Source organism: Ursus americanus, chromosome 10 (genome assembly GCF_024610735.1).
Source record: "Ursus americanus isolate L20-20 chromosome 10, mUrsAme1.1.p, whole genome shotgun sequence".
Lineage (NCBI taxonomy): Eukaryota > Metazoa > Chordata > Mammalia > Carnivora > Ursidae > Ursus > Ursus americanus.
The window spans coordinates 66324874-66344163 of NC_142136.1; the positions used below are offsets into that span (position 1 = coordinate 66324874).

A 19290-nucleotide genomic window follows, 5' to 3' on the forward strand; every position below is an offset into this window, starting at 1 on the left:
AGGTGAGTGGGTAGTGAGGGAAGGCTGGGAGAGAAAATTCCAGATTAGAAAAGTAGCCCAGATGGGAGAGTGGCCAGGGCTGGAATTTCAGAAATGACCATGACATCAGCAAGAGTGATACTCCCCCACTTTCCCAGACAAGCATCTCAAAGCTCTGCTGTGAATTCTTCCCCATCTATTTTCACAGCATGATTGGGAACAAAGAGTTATCAATATGCAGCCTAAGGAGAGTGGTTATAAATCCCCGAAGCAGAGTTTCATAGAGGAGGCTTCTGGCAAGGTTTGTTGGCGATTTAGTGCAATCTGGGTTTTGCTAATAGAAACCATTATGCCAAAGAGAATTTCAGAACCTAGAATTCCGTAAACTGAAGATGTATGGATTTATTTTATTTTAATTTTTTTGCTCTTTGAGGATTATTTCAAATACTCTAAATTTGATGATACCATTATTGTTGTTAGGAAATAAGCGAGGTTGGGGGATATCTAAATAATATACTGTTTAGCCTATAAATAGAAACTACAGTTGACAAAGAAGACAGGAGTAAAATTTGAACGAGGTTATGAACATGGGTTCATTAGTACCTGCATGGTGCTATGAGATACTCTTTGCACCAAGAAGGAGGAAGTCCTTTAGAAACATCGTCTTTGCTATTTGTAGTCAACTGTGGAATGTTTCAAAATGGTATTTATCTTCTTAAAGGGCTTGTAAGGAAAGATTCGAAAATGTCAAATGAAAGATTAACCATTGGGATCATAATGTAATCCTTGAGCTGGTTCTTTATGAGCAGAGAGTTCTGTTTGCTACTTAAAGACCCTATTGATAATGTGAATAAGTGGGGACATACTCCACCTTGTATTTCAGTTATATTTAGGGGTTGATACATTAGAAAATGTGTGGTTCTTCCAGTTCCAAATGGAATCCTTTCTCCCCGTGACTTTATTTTGAGACTGTGGTGCAAATCCATGGTGTTCCTTTTTAATGTGAATGAAAACAATGAGCAAAGGAAGTGTGGAGGTTTGGAATCTTCGCTGATGCTTCACAGGTCACTGGGGAGCAGTGAGGTTCTTCTCCACTGTCAGTGGCCGGAAGCATTAGAGAGGACTATTTTTTACTCCTTGCTCTAAAGTTCTCTGAGCCTCTGTACTGGAAGCTTCCTCAGTTTGCCACGCAAACGTTCACCAAGCCCCTTGGTTGGTGTGGGATATGCAAAGACGATGCCGGCGGAGGGAAACAGGAGAACAGAGTAAAGCGAAAATCCTGGTGCTGGGTAAGTGCTGGGCCGGAAGCACAGAGAGGGTGCAAAGGCGGGACTGGGGCGAGCCGTTCTCACATGGGTGCCAGGAGCGGGTGGTCTTCGCAGGAAGGTAAAACTAGAGCTGAGAATTACAGAAATAGAGTGGGAAAGAAGAATTAGCTAGTCAGATGAAGGGGGAGAAAGTCACGCCAAACACAGGCTAAGTACTTACAAGCAGCAGCAGATGGGAGTGGGGTGAGGTGGTGGTTTTAGGGAACCACGAGGTGTTCAGTACCCTGGCGTCCGGGGTACTGTTGCCAGCTGAGACACAGACGGGCATGCCAGGGACCGGCGCAGGGGACTCAAGAACTGTATGTTGTCCCCACATATTGAGATTTTATTTGGGGGCCGTCTGAGAGCCGCGCCAGGTGTAGAGTGAGGGGTGAAGTCTGGGTTCCATCTCTGAGGCTACCTTTGCAGGACGTTGGGTGCATTCCTGAATAAAACGCACAGATTGCCATCAGAACATAAGGTCTCCTGCTATTTTATGGAAATATATTTAAGGAGGTCTTCTTGTTTCTAAGCCAGCTCCTCATGTCCCTGAGCAAAGACTCTGCCTCCATCCTGTGATCTTAAACCTGGCCGACAGTCAGCTCTGCATGGCCTGTGCGTCTCCCTTGCGTTCCAGTCAGACTCCAGGTCTAACTTCACCTCACTGGAGCTTGAGTGCAGTTGGAGTTGCCTGAACCTCACATTTTCTAGTGTTCGGGGGATTGCTAGTAAACAGTAATAATAAATCACCTCTCTAACAATGAGATTTCCCTTTGAAATGTACATCCGAGCCTCAGCAGCCTGGCAGAATGTCCAGCGGGATGAGAAGCCAAAGGGTGGTACATCTTCTTGGGGCATCAGTTTTCTTAAAATTTGAATGAAGGTTTTATTGTTTTAAAACAAGTATGGGCATGTTATGTTCTTCCTCTCTGTGGGCAGAAATGTCAAATAAATCCATGGGGGGGTATCTGTTTATTTTCTTCTGCCATTGGAGTGCATCAGTGGAAAAAACATGAAAAGTACTCATTTTTGTCAATAATAATAGCTCCAGTTTTTAAGTGCCTGCTTCTTGTCAATTCACAGAGTTCATTTTGTTCCGCAAATGTAAACACAACGTGAGGTCCAAAGCACTGTGCCAGGGACTAGGATTGCAGCGGTAAATGAAATGGCCCTGTTTGTTGGGGAGTTCAGCTAACAGCCTTACAGCTGCTCTGAAGAGTATAGAGGATGTTGTGCACATTTCGCAGATGGGAAACTGAGACTTTAAGATGCAAACACACTTTGCTCAGGGACCGCTCCAGTAAGCCCGTCCTCCCCAGGCCGCTCTCCATTGCCGTTTTCTGAAAAGTTTTTGGTCTCAGCTTGCTGTCTCCTTTCCCTTATCTGTTCCTGCCTTCCCTTTATCCATTAAAGACATTCATTGCTTTCCGCCAGGTCTGTCTACTCTCCTAGCTCTAGAAATGAATGAGGTCTATCAGTCATCAGCAGCAGCCCGTATACAGGCTTGTTTTTATGTTAATTATTAACAGTAGCCATAACAGCCACCACCATCACAAACCTATATTGAGCCCCTACTATTTACAAATTCACTCTGCTGCGACTTTAAGTCTATAAATAGATGGAAGTCATGGTTACATATGACAGGTCAAATAACAATTCATGATGGCCAGAAATCGTGGAGTAGTGGAGACCATAAGTGTTAGAAATGTTCAGGGAAGACATCTTGGAGGAGGTGCCCAACAAGCTACACCTTCAAGGAAGGAGAACCATTAACTAAGCAGAGTAAAGGGGAGGGCGTTCTAGCAGACCCAACTAAATCTAGTGCCCGAAGGAAATCACCGCAGTATGTCACCTATTTTCCCTCTGCTCCTGAGAACCAAAGTCATCGTAGCTGAGTTTGGTGATGCTTCAAGAGAGGCATTAATCTACCTTAATTGAAAGTGGACCCACGTCCCCAGGGGTGCCATCAAGGACTAGCTGGATGATTACTTTGTGGGTGTGATTGGGGTGGCCTCGGGGACTTGGGTTTCCTCTGGGGCATATCCAGGGAGATTTGGGTGGTCCAGACTGAACGAGGACTCAGATCTGTTAGTGAGAAGACCTAACCCTTTCTGCTCATTAGCAGAACTACCCACCCCTACCGAGTCTTCTAGATTCAAAGTGACTCTGGACCAAATCTGACTTCCCAACACTGTTCCAAATCCACATCTGGAAGGCCTCGAAGCTGCGTGAGATTTCATGTCATTGATTTGTTACTGATTGAGACTAGAGCTGGCACTCAGCCCACCCTCTGCCCCAGGAATAGTAGCAGCAGACTTCTTAAATGGAGTGGAACAGAAAGCTATGAAAACCCAGTGTGTGCCCCTCAGCCTCCTTTATTCAAGCCAGGAAAGGAAGAAGAAAGCAGGAGAGCATTTTCAGGGGGCATAGGTACCTTCGCCAGAGACCTCTGACCATCACGAATCTGGAGGGCCTGTGCCCGGAAGAAATAGGAGCCACGGACCATTCTGGTTGGGGATTAACGCAGAGCAAGGTCAGTGAAAGATGGCCGCTCGGGGATACGTGGGGCAGAAGCAGTACTTCTCGCTTCTCTGTAGGTGGGCACACACTGACCGCGGGGTTCCAAGGGCTCTGCCAGACTCTAGAGATGCCAAAAATGAATCGGGCAACCTCTGCCCTTGACCAGCTTGTGGTCTCATGGGAAGACAGATGTATAACAAGAACATTTTAGGCTAATCTCATAAGAATCATAAGAGATTATGAAAGTCCAGAGGAGAGCAGGCCAACCTGGGATTCAGGAGGTGAGGTCCTAGCTGAATCTTGATAGAAGACAAATGAAAGTAAGCCAGGAGAACAAGAAGTAGGAGGAACGCGACAGACGAAAGGAGGAAACAGCCTCAGCACAGCGTGGGAAGTGAAACAGCACCGTGGGACTGGCCAGCCCCAGGCACTTCTGCACAACTGGACCTAACGTGGGCCATCAGCCCCAGGAAGCAGGCAGAGGCCAGGTGAGGGAGGGCACCGTGGCCAGGAGTACGGGCTGCTGCTTTATTCTGTGGGTAACAGGGAAGCACGAAGGAGTCTTAAGGGGAATGACTGACTGGGCTTCCATTGTAGAGACATTTGGAAGGCAAGAACTGAAGGGGTGAGATCCTTTAGAAGGTCTGTTGCAGTAGGTCCTAGGGATGGGATGAGGCTCTCCACCAAGGCAGAGGGAATAAGGGTGGGGAGAACAGGAATTCGAGAAACACGTTGAAGAGAGAAATTCAGCAGGTCTTGAGATTTTGTTGTGAAAATATGGGGGATACGGGAGGGGGAGGAGTCTAAGAAGACCTCCTGGTGTCAGATTCTTAGAACTGTGTTCAGTTTATTCATTTATTTAACCAGATGCCTCTCAAATAGCAGAGTGTCATCCAAGACTGTGTTCTTTAAATGGAGGGGGGTCATGAAGTCAGTGAAGGGGCATACCCAGCAATTTTTAATAAAAGAAAACAAACCAGGAAAGAACATGTCAGGTGGCATTGCACATATATAAAGTATAACTATGGTCTTGTGAAACTTTGTTTTAGTCCCTATATGTTTGTTCACACATGCAATTGTGTGCATGTTAACAACTATATGAAGTGTGTTTCTTACTAAAGATAGTGATAAAACATTTGAAAAGTCCTATGATACTCATTTCCTGTGGTTGTGTCTGATTATTCTCAAGTATGACTATGTACCAATCAGGTTTGAGGATCTTTAAAAGGGAGAGTAATTCCTCTGGGAGAAAACAGGAAAATCTTTTCTCGTTAAATTTTCAAGACCAAATCTTGCAGTCGTCTGTGCCCTTGGGATTCCCAAGGATTCCATGCAGAGGGAAGGGAAAGGGGATCGGAGCCAGCAGAAATAACTCTTCCTGTCAGGAATGGGACAACATCAAATGTCCTGCCCTTCAGAAAGCACGGGCATCATCAAAAGCTACACAGACACTGCTGTCCAAGGGTGTGTGGGGACTGGTCTCCCAGGGGCAGAATCACAGCTAGAAGAATAATGTTATCTTATTTTGTTTTTATTTTATTTATTTGTTTATTTATTTGAGAGAGAAAAGTAGAGAGAACACTCGCACAGTGAGCATGCAGGGTGGGGGAGGGGTAGAGGGGGAGAATAGGGAATCTCAAGGACACTGTGCTGAGCAGGAGCACCTGAGACTTGATCTCACAACCCTGAGATCACGACCTGAGCCAAAACCAAGACTGGGACGCTTAACCAACTGAGTCATCCAGGTGCCCCTTACCTTATTTTCATATAGGGTTTTACAGTTTGCGAGCTACTTCCACAATGTATGTTCCCATGTTTACAATAGCCTGGGGAGTTTGGAGGGGCCTGAATATCTAAAAAATGTTTTAGGTGTTTAGTGGCCTATAAATATTAAAAGTTATAAATATTTTCCTCTTCATATAGCCATTCACTCTTTCAGCCAACATTCATTTGCAAGGCTCTGGGCTAAGAACTGGACGTGCAAAGATGCAACCTGTTTTCCAGTCTGGTGCGTGTACCTGCAATGTCATAATGTCAGAGCATATAAAAATCTACATATTTATTTAAGGATACTTGCAGTTTTACCTATAAGAGATTTATAGAATGTATGCGCACCTGTATCTGTATTTGTGTGCCTGTGTGTGTGGGGGGGGGTCATTTATCTCTTTAAGTGCCAAAATCAAAACCTGATTGCCCACAGGGAACAAGGCAGGAAGAAGCTGGCCCTTTTATAAGCCCAGTGCATAAAGTTTTCTCCTTGGGCTAAATGTGAATACCTTAGTGGTAGAATAAGCAAATCAGAGAACTTAATGAAAACTACGTAGTCTCAGCAAACAAAGCTATATAACAACACTTGCCTTCAGAGGCGTTCCCATGCCTCTGAGTTCTATCTAAAAACCCCAGGTTAAGAACCCCTACTTCATGCATTAGTCTAGGCAAGACAAACTTCATCTCAATTTAAAGCGCGCGCACACACACGCACACACACACACACAGTTGACCCCTGAATAACACAAACTTGAACTGCACAGATCCATTAATGTGTGGATTTTTTTGATAAACACAGTACAGTACTATAAATGTATCTACCTTATGAATTTCTTAATAACATTTTCTTTTTTCTAGCTTATTTTATTGTAAGATTACAGTGTGTAATACATATGACACGTACGAAATATGTGTTAATCAGCTATTTATGTTATTGGTAAGATTCCTGGTCAACTGCAGGCTATTAGTAAAGTTTTTGAGAAGTCAAAAATTTCTACTGTTGCAGGGTGTGGGTTCGCCTAACTCCCACATCAGTCATGGATCAACTGTATGTATGCGTGTGTGTGTGTGTGTGTGTGTGTGTGTGTGTGTGTGTTAATATGTACTAATCGTTCCCTATTTTGGAAAAACAAAAGTTCAAAGAAGACTGCTTTCTAAATTTTTTGTTCAGCATTAGGTATAATTTGAGCAGACATGACATGTTAATTATGATAATTTAAGCGTAAGAGCCAAATATTTATTTGCTTTTAAATGTAAATGTTTGAAGTATTTTAATGGTATTTCGATTATTTTCCTACTTGCCTCACAAAATAGATTCCCGAATAGACACCTTGGATGTTTTCAATAGTGGGAATGACCTTGACTGGAAGCCAGTCCGGGAGACTCCTGACCTCTTGAGGTCAATGACCTTTGGATCCACTTTAACCCTCAGCTTTTCCCAGTCATTACTCCACAGAAAGCCCATATCCCTTCCTAACAATTTACTTATTTGTTCAGTTTTTTTCTCATAACATGGAAAAATAATCTTCTGAAGGCATTTCCTTAATGAAGCATACACATCTGATACAGATTTCTTTCCCAAGGTTCTGATGTGGTTGGTATGTTTAAACACATCTTTGCCCTTGAGATCCTCCCATATCAAGCAAGTTATTGCTAATATTTTACTTATTAACTGGTAAGCACATCATAAACTATAATCACCAGACCATCTTCCCCAACCTGGTGTTGATATCCTAAAAGAAACAGCCTGCGGAGGCCCTTAGTTCCATTTTGAAAGTGTCACGTTTCATTTATGACTCTCATTACCTCTTGTTAAACAGCATCGTACTGTGTGAAGCATGGCTTCCTGCGATACAGCATTAGTTACCAGAAAGAGTAGAACAAAATCTTCCACAGAATGTAAAAAACGAATTGCCCATTAGATTCCTGTCATAAGAAGGATCTGGATGTAGGGGGCAGGGCCGCATTTGGCCCCAAAGCCCTCCTGCAGACACAGATGAAGGAGTATAAGCTTCTATTCCAGAAAAACCCCAATTCACAGGAATGCTGGCTTCAAAAGCAGTCGGTGGGCAGAAGAGGGATTGCCATGGGCAGAACCAGTTAGCCGACCATCCTCTGCCTCAAATCTCATCTCACCTTCTAAATCTGTCCTGGTCACTTTATCTGATATGGCCCCTCTTGCTCTGAGCCCTGTAGGACTTTGTCCTGCTCTGGGAGGCTTTTGCTTTTTGTTGATTAGTGATTCCTGGATGTGTCTTTGTCTTCTCTGCTTGGCTTAGAGACCTGCAGGGCGGGACCCTGCTCCCCGCAGCTGGGCATCCCCCTACAGTGCCTAAAGGCAAGCTCTTCAAATCCTGGGCACCCCGCAGGTGTCCACCGAATAAATCAGTAACACAAACGCCTTCTACTTCTGAAGGCCGAATGAGAAAGCTGAGTGGAGAGCATCGGGCGCCATTGGCACCACTATTTTCTATTGTAGGAAAGAACAATAAACATCTTCACTGTCCTAGTAGCAAACATGGCTAACAGCTCTTTCACCCTCACAACAGCGCTCTGAAGTAAGGTACTGTTGTTTATTCCCACTTTATAGATAAGGAAACTGAGGCATGTTGAAGTTAACCTATCTAAGGCCGTGAAGGTAATCAGAGGTCGAGCTAGGATTGCAACTCAGCCCTTGCCTCTAAAACTTTATGCTGTATTACTGCTACTGTAACAGTCTGTGTATGCCCTCAAATAAAGGCATGTTTTCTAAACAAATCAATAGGCTGTTTTTAGAAAGTTAATTCATAAAACCGAGTATACATACTCAACAGAAGAAGAAATGAGTTTTATTTAATAGATATGCCATTAGTTAAGAGCAAAATGAAATTAGAATATATCTTCATTTTTTTTTAAAGATTGTATTTATTTGATAGAGAGAGAGTGCACCAGCGGGGAGGGGGGGAAGGGGGCAGGGCAGAGGAAGAGGAAGAAGCAGGCTCTCCACTGAGCAGGGAGCCTGATATGTGGCTTGATCCCAGGACCCTGGGATCATGACCTGAGCCGAAGGCAGACGCTTAACCAACTGAGCCACCTAGGCGCCCCTGTATCTTCATTTTAAACCCCTTTAAAGCATTAACATTACCGATGCACAAAAATAAGCCTGTTTGTTCTAAAGACAGACACTCTTGGTGAATTTGCTAGTTTTAGAAATTTGGGTCACATTTTGCTTCTGATTATTTAAAGGATTGGGGCAGTCGTGTGGGCTCCAAATATTCATCTAGTCATTAAAACAAGATGGGGAGTTTTTCTCTATTTGGTCTAGTATATTTGTCTTGTTTTGTTTTGTTTTGTAAGTGTAACCTCGAAAGTTCAGCAGCACCCTTTCAAAAATACCAGTTTATGACATAAAGTTTTGAAATGCATCTTTGAAATTATCTAAATACATATGCAGGAGGTCAAAGACAAGTGCGACAGCTGTTCCATAAAATCTGCACTCTCCAAATACCAAGAAGGAAGAGGTGGGAACATGGTCCAGGATCTAACCTTAACTTTGAACTTCCTGACTTGTGTTAGTTTAAGATATCCCTGTAGCATCATTTAAACATAGTTCTGGTGTGTGAATAAACTTCCACTTGGAATTTCCTTTTTGAAGTCTTCTGAGAATATAAATCAAAACCATATGAGATGGGTCTTAATCCAGAATGTAAAATAACATGAGAAATGTCAACCCAGAAGTTCTCCCTGAAATACATTCTCCAGGATGCACGTTCTGGCAAAATTCTTTCTTTAGAGCGAAAGCCTCCAGAGAACTGAATTTATTATTTTTAACCCATGATTATGACGTCTGAATTGATACAAGCAGATGCTTTTTAAAGTTATGGCAGGAGGAATGTCTTTCAGCCATCCAGAATGATTGAAAAGGAAATCAGTTGGCTTGGAAGGAGGTTCAAAAGGCGTTGTCAAGTGGAAATGCTGATTATAATTTTATTTAAAGATTATGTAAAATATATAGTATAGTTAGCCTAGGTACATACACACATCTTCGTAATACAAGGAGAGACTGTTTGCCAACAAAATATTCATCAATATCTAGATGATAGGATTGTGGTGATTTTCCTTTTCTTTTTTTTTCTTCCTTTTTTCTTTCAGGTGTTTCAAATCTTGGGTTTAGATTTTGCTACTTTTCTGTTAGATTTCATGTAAGAGGGGATTTTTGGTCACTTTAATCTCTTATTCAAGTCTGTTTATAAGGGAGATAACCCTTTTATACTTGAATTCAGTGAGTATTTGGGCAGGCATCTTAGTCAAGACCAAATTATTGACTACAATTAATAAAAATTGTTATATGCCTAGAACTAGTCAGGTAGTTAAATTATACTTATATTTTATAAGGTAGAACTACCCGAACCTCATTTAGAAGTGCTTGTGTGTTTGCATGACACATTCTTCTGCCATTTCCTACTGTGTTCTTATACTTAAAACCTGAAGTTTAAGGTTTTGTGACAAGAATTATTAAGGCCCAGAGTTCTTTAAAATTAGAAGTTATTTGCTATACATAGTAAACTATTAAAGATTTAAAAACTTTTATTATGTTTTAAGCTTTTAAAACTCTTTACAGTTTATGTAACTTTTTAAAAAATCTATTTGATTGCATTTGTGGTATATTTATGGGATGCCTCAACTGACTTTAATATCAGTATGCCACGTGGTTGGACAGTCATTAATGTATCACTGTGTCTGATGGAAAAGGAGGGGGCTCCAGTATATAAGTTGTTTCACACCCCTCCAGTCTGAATCTTAATCCCTTCCCTCCCAAATCAGTAAAGCTATTTCAGTGGCCTAACTTGTTTGAAATTGCGTTCTGTAGGAGATATGTAATGTCAGTGTTTGACATTAATGATTTGCAAAATAAAAATCCCAGTGTTTAAAGAGCAAACCTCTGAGTTCAGTGATCACTTTGGCTTTGAAGAACATGGAGGGGGGAAAAATGAATCTATAGCTGAAAACCTAATAAAAACATAATTTCTTAAATCGGCCCTAATTTTCCCAGACAGGTGATGTATGTTTAGAAAATCATTCACAGAATGAGTGCCCTTGCAGACAAGCAGAAAACATTCCAGAAGACTGGCAAAGACACTTTGGGAAATTCTCAGTAAATATTTTATCCCAGTGAATATTTCCTGGTAAATATTTAAAAATAAAAAGTACATACATGCATACACCCTCAAGTTTTTTTTATATAGTCAGATAATAAAATTACACTTGAGTTGTACACATCTTGGGATTACATGAAGCAAACACTAGTTTCAATTGATCCAGGTATTACAATTGATGAGAAATTAAATGCACGAAGCCTTGAACTTTGGTGATTATATTATGCCATACCAGCCCTATAAGGAGTGAAAGACTCGAATCTGTCAGATTCTTGGAGTTATTTTATCAAGACAGTTTCCATGCCCCTTCTGATGCCTGCATGGTAGAATTTTCCCTGATACCATGAGAGCTTCTGGTGTAATTGGAGTACCCAGAGCTATGAGTTGGACTAAGAAACTAAAATAGCAGATAAGCCTTTACAAGTATAGACTTTCAGATACGTCTGAAAATAGAGAAGGGTTTGAGTCCCTAAAGATATGCATATTTTTTAACATTAAAAAAAAAAAAAAAAAACAACTCTTAAAGCAATGCGGGATAAAAGAGTACCTGTCCAAAGCCAAGAAACCTGATTTCCTAGCAGTGGTGGGCCTTCTCCAAAGCAGTTACTCCTCCCCAGACAGGAGCTCATCAGTATGACAGTGACTACACAGGGACCCCTTGGAGGCTGCCAGTTTGGCTGGCACCGAGGAAGTTAGAGCTTCTGCTCCTGAGAAGCAACATCAAGTCAGCTCCCAGGCTCTCCTGTTCTTCACCTTTCCTAGAGAAGCCAAAGAAACCAAGACAGAGAGAAAAAAGAAATCATCTCCAGAATCCCATACCCTTGTCTCAAGAAAGGCTCCTCAAGACTTTATTTATTATCTTGGTGGGTCAATATGGAGGTACTTTGGCCAAGGCCTACGGACGATGACCTTCTTTCTAATGTTCTGAATCAACATGCTGTCCCCCTACCTTGCATGTCAGTTGCTTGACTGACTCCACCACGAAGAATCTCTTGGGATTCCGTGGTAGGCAGTGGCTCCACCACTTCCAAAAGCTGGGGATGTTCATCTGCTTGTGTCTGCATGCAGCCTCCCCGAGAAATACCACAAGCGCCTGATGGGAACAATCTGTACCAAATGAAAGGAGAGAATAAAGAGCTACTCTGCCTTATGGAAAACTTGAGTCAAAACAATCTGGTCAGAAACTATTTGGCTGGCAGAGCATATACTTTCTGCTTTCTTTTTCTTTGAGATTGATCGGGGTGGGATTGTAAATTCTTTTTCTTTTCTTTTATACTTTTAGGAATATGAGCGTAAGGAATAGTATTTATATTCCTGAGGACTTTCCTTGTTCAGTTGCAACTGAGCTTTTGATTTTCTGTAGTGTGTGTGTGAGAGAGAAAATGTGTGTGTTTGTGAACGTGTGTGCACTCACACATGTGGCTGCATGCGACAGAGGATTGTGAAAGGATTGTTTACCTTTTTTTAAGGTTTAATTTATTTATTTGAGAGAGAGAGAACAAGTGGTGGGGAGGAGCAGAGAGAGAGAGAAATAGATTACCTGCTGAGCAGGGAACCCGATGCGGGGCTCGATCCGAGGACCCCAGGATCACGACCTGAGCCAAAGGCAGGTGCTTAACTGACTGAGCCACTCAGCATCCCTACATTTTTTTAATTCATAGAGGCCATGCGCCATTGGCAGGGAAGCAGAATTCCAAGCAGAAATGATTACTGAGATGGATTATCTTCATTTCTAGGGCACACTAACATATCCAGCAACAGCTTCCAGTTGAAATAAAGGTCCATATTTTTTCCTTCTAGAATGAATATGTGGCCCTGCATTAAATTAGTTTATGCTAGATTATGCCACTGTAACAAGTTGTCCCCCAAGTTGTAGTGGCATAAAACAACAGAAGTTTATTTCTTGCTCACATTACATGTCCGCAGCTGGTCTGTTGTGGCTTTGTTCCCTGTGTCGTCATTCCAGGACCGAGGCTGAAGAAATAGCCTCTGTCTGAGACATACTGGCCTCATGATACAGGGGAAAGAGTTGGAAAACTGGCAGAACTTGGTGATGGCCCTTGAAGAGTTTTGCTTGAAACTAGCATACATTGCTTCTGCTCACATTTCATTGGCCAAAGTGGGTCACATGGCAAAGCCAGACATCAGTGGGATGGGAAGCATACGCTTCCCAGTTGGAGGAGAGCTGCAAGTTCCATGACAACTGGAAAGAACGGGGAATCATTGCAAGCGTCTAAGGAAATGTGTGTGTGTGTGCATGTAAGTTTTCATTATAAATTTAATAGTTAAATTAGTAACAAATTAATAATAAATTACATAAATATGATTGCCCCAACAAAGCTGAAAAGGAGTGACTAAAAGCAACCCCTGAGGGACTAGGAATGGACCTACCACTCAGGTGTTGAATTTGCTTGATCCTCTTTCACTCTAATAGAAATTGTTTTCAAGTGATGAGATTTACAATGAATCCAGCTTGCAGAAGATCATTCAAGACCTGAGAAATAAGGCTAGTGTTAAGAATTAGTGATGGAGTAGTATGTCTCAACATGAACGTGATCCTTGCTTTCAGGAAAATAGTACACATAAACACAGCCATGAATCCCCACCCTTAACTGAGTACAACTCACAGATATAGGATATAGATATAGATACAGATCTGCATCTTCCAGATTTCTTTCTTCTGTAGTTCTGTGTTAGCTGACAGCAAGACATTTTGCTGCACATTAAGGAAAAATTTGCCTTAAAAAAAGTGGCCTACATTATGGGGAGATAAAATGGATGTCTATCAGTTGGTTCACGGATTTGAATATTCAGTGATCGATAATCTTAAATTTATTCTAAATAACCTGTATTTTAACTCTACTAGTAACTCTTTAATTCTACTAGTAGAATATAATGGAAAGAAAAGATTATGCATATTAGAAAAAAACTATACTTGGCAAACATTTAAGACTTATACAGGCCTTTTACAATCACAATAAACTTATTATAATAATTCAAAGAGTGCAAAAAAGAGGTATCCTGTCGCCATGATGCACAATGTAAATCAGTTTCTTATTACTGTGAAATTTGCTGCTTCATCCTGCACCTGTGATTGGGGTTATAAAGCACTCTTGGGAGAAGGATTGTGGTGGTAGTGTATAGTTCTATATAATGTTAATTATTGCATCATTCATATCTATCTCTAGATGGGATGGATACTCTCGCATTGGTTTTAACAAAGCTAGCCTAGTGTATGGCCAACTAAATACACCTTCAATAAATAGGGACTTCACTTGAGAAATTCCATCTGAAGACAAAAGAGTCATTCGTCTAACGTAGTACACTAATAATGAAGTTAACTCAGCCATATAAATTACCCTAAGCCAACAACCATGAGTGTGTTGAAATGTTAATACCTTTGATATACTTTAATAGTGTTAATTGCATCCACTGCAGACATCTTGTGGTGGTTGAGTCACCCATAATCTTTCAGAGACAGGGTGCCCACCATGTTCGCCAGTTTAAATGAAAAAAACAAAGCACCTACTCTTCTAAATCACATGGAGACCCATGATGTCTTTTTTCCCCCACTTCTCTCGAGTATTTTAATGAACATTTAAGAAAGAAGACCTACTTAAATTGGAGCCAGTGTGACCATTGAAATTCCAGGAGATTTGTAAGAACAACATAAATACATATGCCTGTATGTAATGATTTCATAAACTTTTCACGGTAGACCAGGTTCCTTCTGGCCAGTTAACTTTCTGATAATAATAAAATTTAATTTGGCCCTAATTTAAATTTTTGCTCATTTAAAAAGAATAGTACTCCTTTAAGTTAGCTATGGAAAAAGTATTTGCTGTGCCGAGAATAATGGAAACCAAAAAATGTACTTCAAATGCTTAGCTGGGAGAACACACTGTTCCCAAGCACTGAAGAAACACCAGTTTAAAAATTCAATGAGATTGTAACATGAGAGGAGGCCTGCCAACCTGGGCAGCAAATCTGCTGCTTACTTGACTGGAACCCTCCAGAATCTTATCCACCTGACTATCCAAACATCACTATAGGATATTTCTTTAAAGAAACAGCTTGTAAATCTCTTTACTCACGAAGACTTCCAGCCTTTCCGCAACTAGTCTGTGTTGAAGTCCTGCTGAACTGTTTTCTCTTGGCTACCTTGATTTTAAAACTTCCCAGCAGTGATTAACAATTGGCATTATTCAAAAATCAAGTATTTAAAAAATAAGCATCCTTCTGAAAACAAACTAAATTTCCCATTTTTATCAACAATATCATTATATGGGGAAATATTCACAGTGTATTATTATGTGAAAAAGGTAGTCAACCAAAGATACTACAATGATTACCATTTTGATAAGTAACATCTATTGAATTACGTGTTGGTAATGGGTTAGGAGTTGACTTTTTTCCTTCATTGTGCCCTTAGTGGTTTTTATAGGTTTTCAACACTGAGCATGTGTAATTAAGAAAGAATATAATACTCTTGAGAACCAGTGTACAGGCTGTAGTTAGTTTCCACGATGACTTTGTTCCCATGCCCATTGATGTGCAGCTCCTGAGGCACCCAGGGAGGCCTCCTCCCTCTACACATCTGTCTCTCAACAGAGGCCGCATCATGTCCGAAGCATGTAGGAAAGGCAGCTGAGGCAGAGTGTGTGACTTTCCCTCAAGTAGAGTCACAGACGTGTGGCAGAAGAGCATGCCTAATGCCAAACCATCTTCTGGATTTATTGAGTGAAAAGGTTTGCTTGGTTTTTGTGCAGAGCAAGCTATCAATTGAAAAACTGGGTATCTCCCTCTTCAACTAGTTGATTTCAGCCTCCAAACAACTGTTCATTTAAGATCCCAAAGCTCCTTGGTCTCCCTGAACTTAAGGGGAATCAGCTGTTCTTCAGAAATAGGTCATGCCCATTTGGGTGGTGGTGATAGGGCCAAGGAATGTGGTCAGGGTGACCACAAGTGTCAACCCCACCTAAACCAAATAGAGGCTTTGAACATAAAGAGCTTCTATTATCTGAAGACGTGGGGAAGGATGTTGGGCAGGCAAAAACAGGTACCCACTACAGAATTTAAGAGACATGATTTTTACATATAATAATTACAGAAATTCAAATGAAATCCTGTCATGCTATGGAATCAAACGGGTTGAATTTTCTCAGGTCATGGAGTGTGGTAACCACAGTAGAGATCGGCAGGCCAGTCTGTCCAAAGGCATTCTCCTGTTCTACCCCACACTTAGGTTTTCTACGGACTTGGCAGCAACTTGAAGCTTTGCCTCGTGGCCCTGGAGCTGCTATAGGGCAGGTATGGGTTGCAAATAGAGAACAAATAAAACTGCAGAAATGTGATTTGAATGGCCCCTAAAGCTTTCACAGAATATTATGCTAGCCAGTAAGAGCGCAGTAAAAAGATTTTCACTCTCCTCAGATGTCATGTAGATGGATCTTGGTGTAATGATGACACCGGCAATAAAGATTCCTTTTTAATTCTGTAAGCATTTGGCCACTCCAAATGTAATACGCTGTGGGGAAACCAGTAGCATTCGGCTGATGGGTATTAGGGCTGTGGAGACTCACTCAGTAGAAATCATAAGGCTCTTTTTTTCCTCCAACTCAACGTGATTGTCAAATTTGATAGCAGTTAGGTACGTGTGATTATTTTGTTTGATTGCTTTGTCAGTAGGTGGTAAACAAGAGTTTGTTTTGCCCTTAGATTGAGATATCAAGGTGCTGGGCCTACAGCTAGAGCACGGGGAATATTTAAGAGACTTTCAGAAATAGAAAGGGTGTAGGAGAGTGATGGCGAGGAACCATCCACCACGGCTGGGATGTGGTTTCATCTCATTTATTATTTACTAATTGCAGTTTTTGTTGTATTTGAGTCTGAGACTTAAAAGCTAAATGCCTACCCATTTTAAAAATCAGCCTATTTGAGGATTTGATTTAGCTGGATTCTGGTGAAGATTTGATTATTCAAATTTACATATGCATAGAATTTCAGTTCATTATCTTTGTTGCTCTTGTGAAAAAATGAAGTGATCTAGAGAAGCTTTTAATTTTTTTTTCAAGATTTTATTTATTTGAGAGAGAGAGTGAGAGCGCGCACGCTCAGACGTGCACAAGGGGGGAGACACAGAGGGAGAGAGAATTTCAAGCAGACTCTGTGCTGAGTGCAGAGCCTGACACAGCCTCTCCCTCTGCCACTCCCCCTGCTCCAGCGCTCTCTCTCTCAAATAGATAAATTAAATTTAAAAAAAAAAAGCCTCGCTGGCTCATAATTAGGTGTAGAGAATACCAAGAAATTAAATATTTCCTCCTTACTAACCGCTGTATTATATTGAAAGAGAAAGCAAATCTGAAGCTTGAAAATCTAGAAGGCAGCAGTCTATCTATGACTCAGTAGAAACGCGCCGCATTTGCCACGTGTTAAGGTCAGAATGTGCATTTCCTACTTCCCCTGAAATACGTGTGTGATTTTCAAAGCGAAAGCCTTCATATAAGGACTCTCAGAGGAGTACTAAATAGGACTCAAGCCATACAGGAATTGGCCTTCACCCTTTCAAAGAGAAGGCCCACATTAGCTAATACGGTACAGTTCAGCAGAACGTCCGTTTTGAACCGCACTTGTGGATCTCAGAGACACCCCTCCTAAGAGAAATGCTTTCCAGAGCTTTTATTTCCAGCTGGGTGCCCCGGGTATTTCTGAATGATGCCTGCATGGCAGGAATGAGTACATATTAGGTCTGTGCTGGTAACAATTATGTAAAAAACCCTCATGCCAGACAAAAAACGCAAGATTTAGAATTGTCAATCACTGAACTTACAGTGGACTAGGGGATGCCAGAGGAAGTGGTCACTCTGGGATAGGGACCACCACAGGCTTGCTTCCCTGGATTCAATGACAAATCTCAATCCATGTTCAACCAGATCAGTGGGACGGGGCTGAAAGTGTTTCTCTTCCCTTTGGGGCCTGTGCAAGATCTGGTCTTTGGTCTGTTTACCTAACATACAGCAGATAGCTCTGTCACATTAAACATTATGCTGCACAGACATTGTTTCCCTGAATTCAGTGCACAGACATTGTGCTTTCACTGCAGGGATACAGGCTCAGCCCCAGAGCCAGTGTTAGTGTGGATCGTTTTTTGCGGTTGTCCCAAGAACACCCTGTACTCTCCAGCTTTTGCTATGGGGAGAAATGAACATCCGAGTAAATGGAAATACAGTGATCTGATCGGGCTCCATCCCAACAGCAGAGGAAGGGGACTGGGTAGAGACCCGTTGTAATAGGCTGTTTAATTTTGTTTGGAGAAACTGGACTTTTGACAGATGAACTTCTTTTCCCTTGCATTCATATTTATCTAACAGAGTTGTGGTTGGGAAATGATCCAGGATTCACAAGGTCAAAAAGTGACCTGGTTCACATACTGTAGACTCCTCCCATCTCACTCCACAGCTTCTCCAAGCAGGTGGTCCCGTGTGTTGTTGGTACGTCCACAGCGGAGTGGTCACCCAAAGGACATATCAACCTTTTGGGTTCAGCCCTCAGAGATTCTAGCAGCCCCATCAAACTCGCCTCAGTTCCGGATAACCAGCTTTGCTTTTCCATGCTGTCGTCTGCAGCTTGAAACCATTCTAATGTGCTTGAATGAACATCTTGTGAGAAGGCATTGGGAATTAAAGCCGTTAGAAAAATTAGAGAAATAACAATACACTGGATTTTTGTGATACCTTTCTTCATGAGAAAATACATTTTCATAGACCATCCAGTTGTATTCTTTCTTTCATTATCCCAAGAGTGAAAGAATAAAAGAATGGGATAGGCTGGTGATGGGTAGTAAGGAGGGAACATATTGCATGGTGCACTGGGTGTTATATGCAAGTAATGAATCATCAAACTTTATATCAAAAACCAGGGATGTACTGTATGGCGACTTACAATATAATAAAAAGTTATTATTATAAAAAAAGAATAAAAGAATGTTGGATAAGTATTCTTAGCCTTATCTTTGAAAGCTAAAAAAAAATTCTTAAAAAAAAAAAAAAGGATCATAAGAAAGTATTTCCTCCTTCTCTGTAGCCCCCTGGTTCCCTGGTGTATAAATAAGACATTTTTCCCTCCTGAAACTCAGCCTTTGTGTTCTGTCATCTGTGGTTTTGTTATTACCTAAATACTTGTGGATCGACGTTAGACAATAATCTGAATAGACACCTAAGTACCTTTGTGATACCTGCTCATTTTACCCCCATTTCTGGTAGGCCTACTTATGCAGACTTACCTGAGAACAATTTTGCTTTGTAGTAACTTGTACAATGCTCACCAGTTTCTTCCTGATTAAGGTAGAGTGCTAGTGTGTGGCCATTGGACTCATGCATTTCCCTTTCTTGTATTTTTCAGAAATTGAGGCGAAGGAAGCATGCGACTGGCTCCGTGCTGCTGGGTTCCCACAATACGCTCAGTTGTATGAGGGTAAGCTGGCCTTCCCTTCACTCTTTATAAAGAGAATTAACCCGAAACGAGCCTCACATACCCTGTGGTGTACTTTGACTTCCAAGTCTCTTCTCATCCATTTTTCTTCG

General features: G+C 41.4%; 1 protein-coding gene across 10 annotated transcripts in view; it reads left to right on the forward strand.

Annotated features, from left to right (window-relative positions):
- The window catches only part of STARD13 (StAR related lipid transfer domain containing 13), a 513073-nt gene that overhangs the window by 432629 nt on the left and 61154 nt on the right, over window positions 1–19290 (forward strand). For all 10 annotated transcript variants that reach the window (XM_087865194.1, XM_087865196.1, XM_087865195.1 and 7 more), the window contains one exon: window positions 19109–19180. In XM_087865194.1, coding sequence (XP_087721320.1) covers window positions 19109–19180 — 72 coding nt within the window. The remainder of the gene's footprint in view (window positions 1–19108; window positions 19181–19290) is intronic.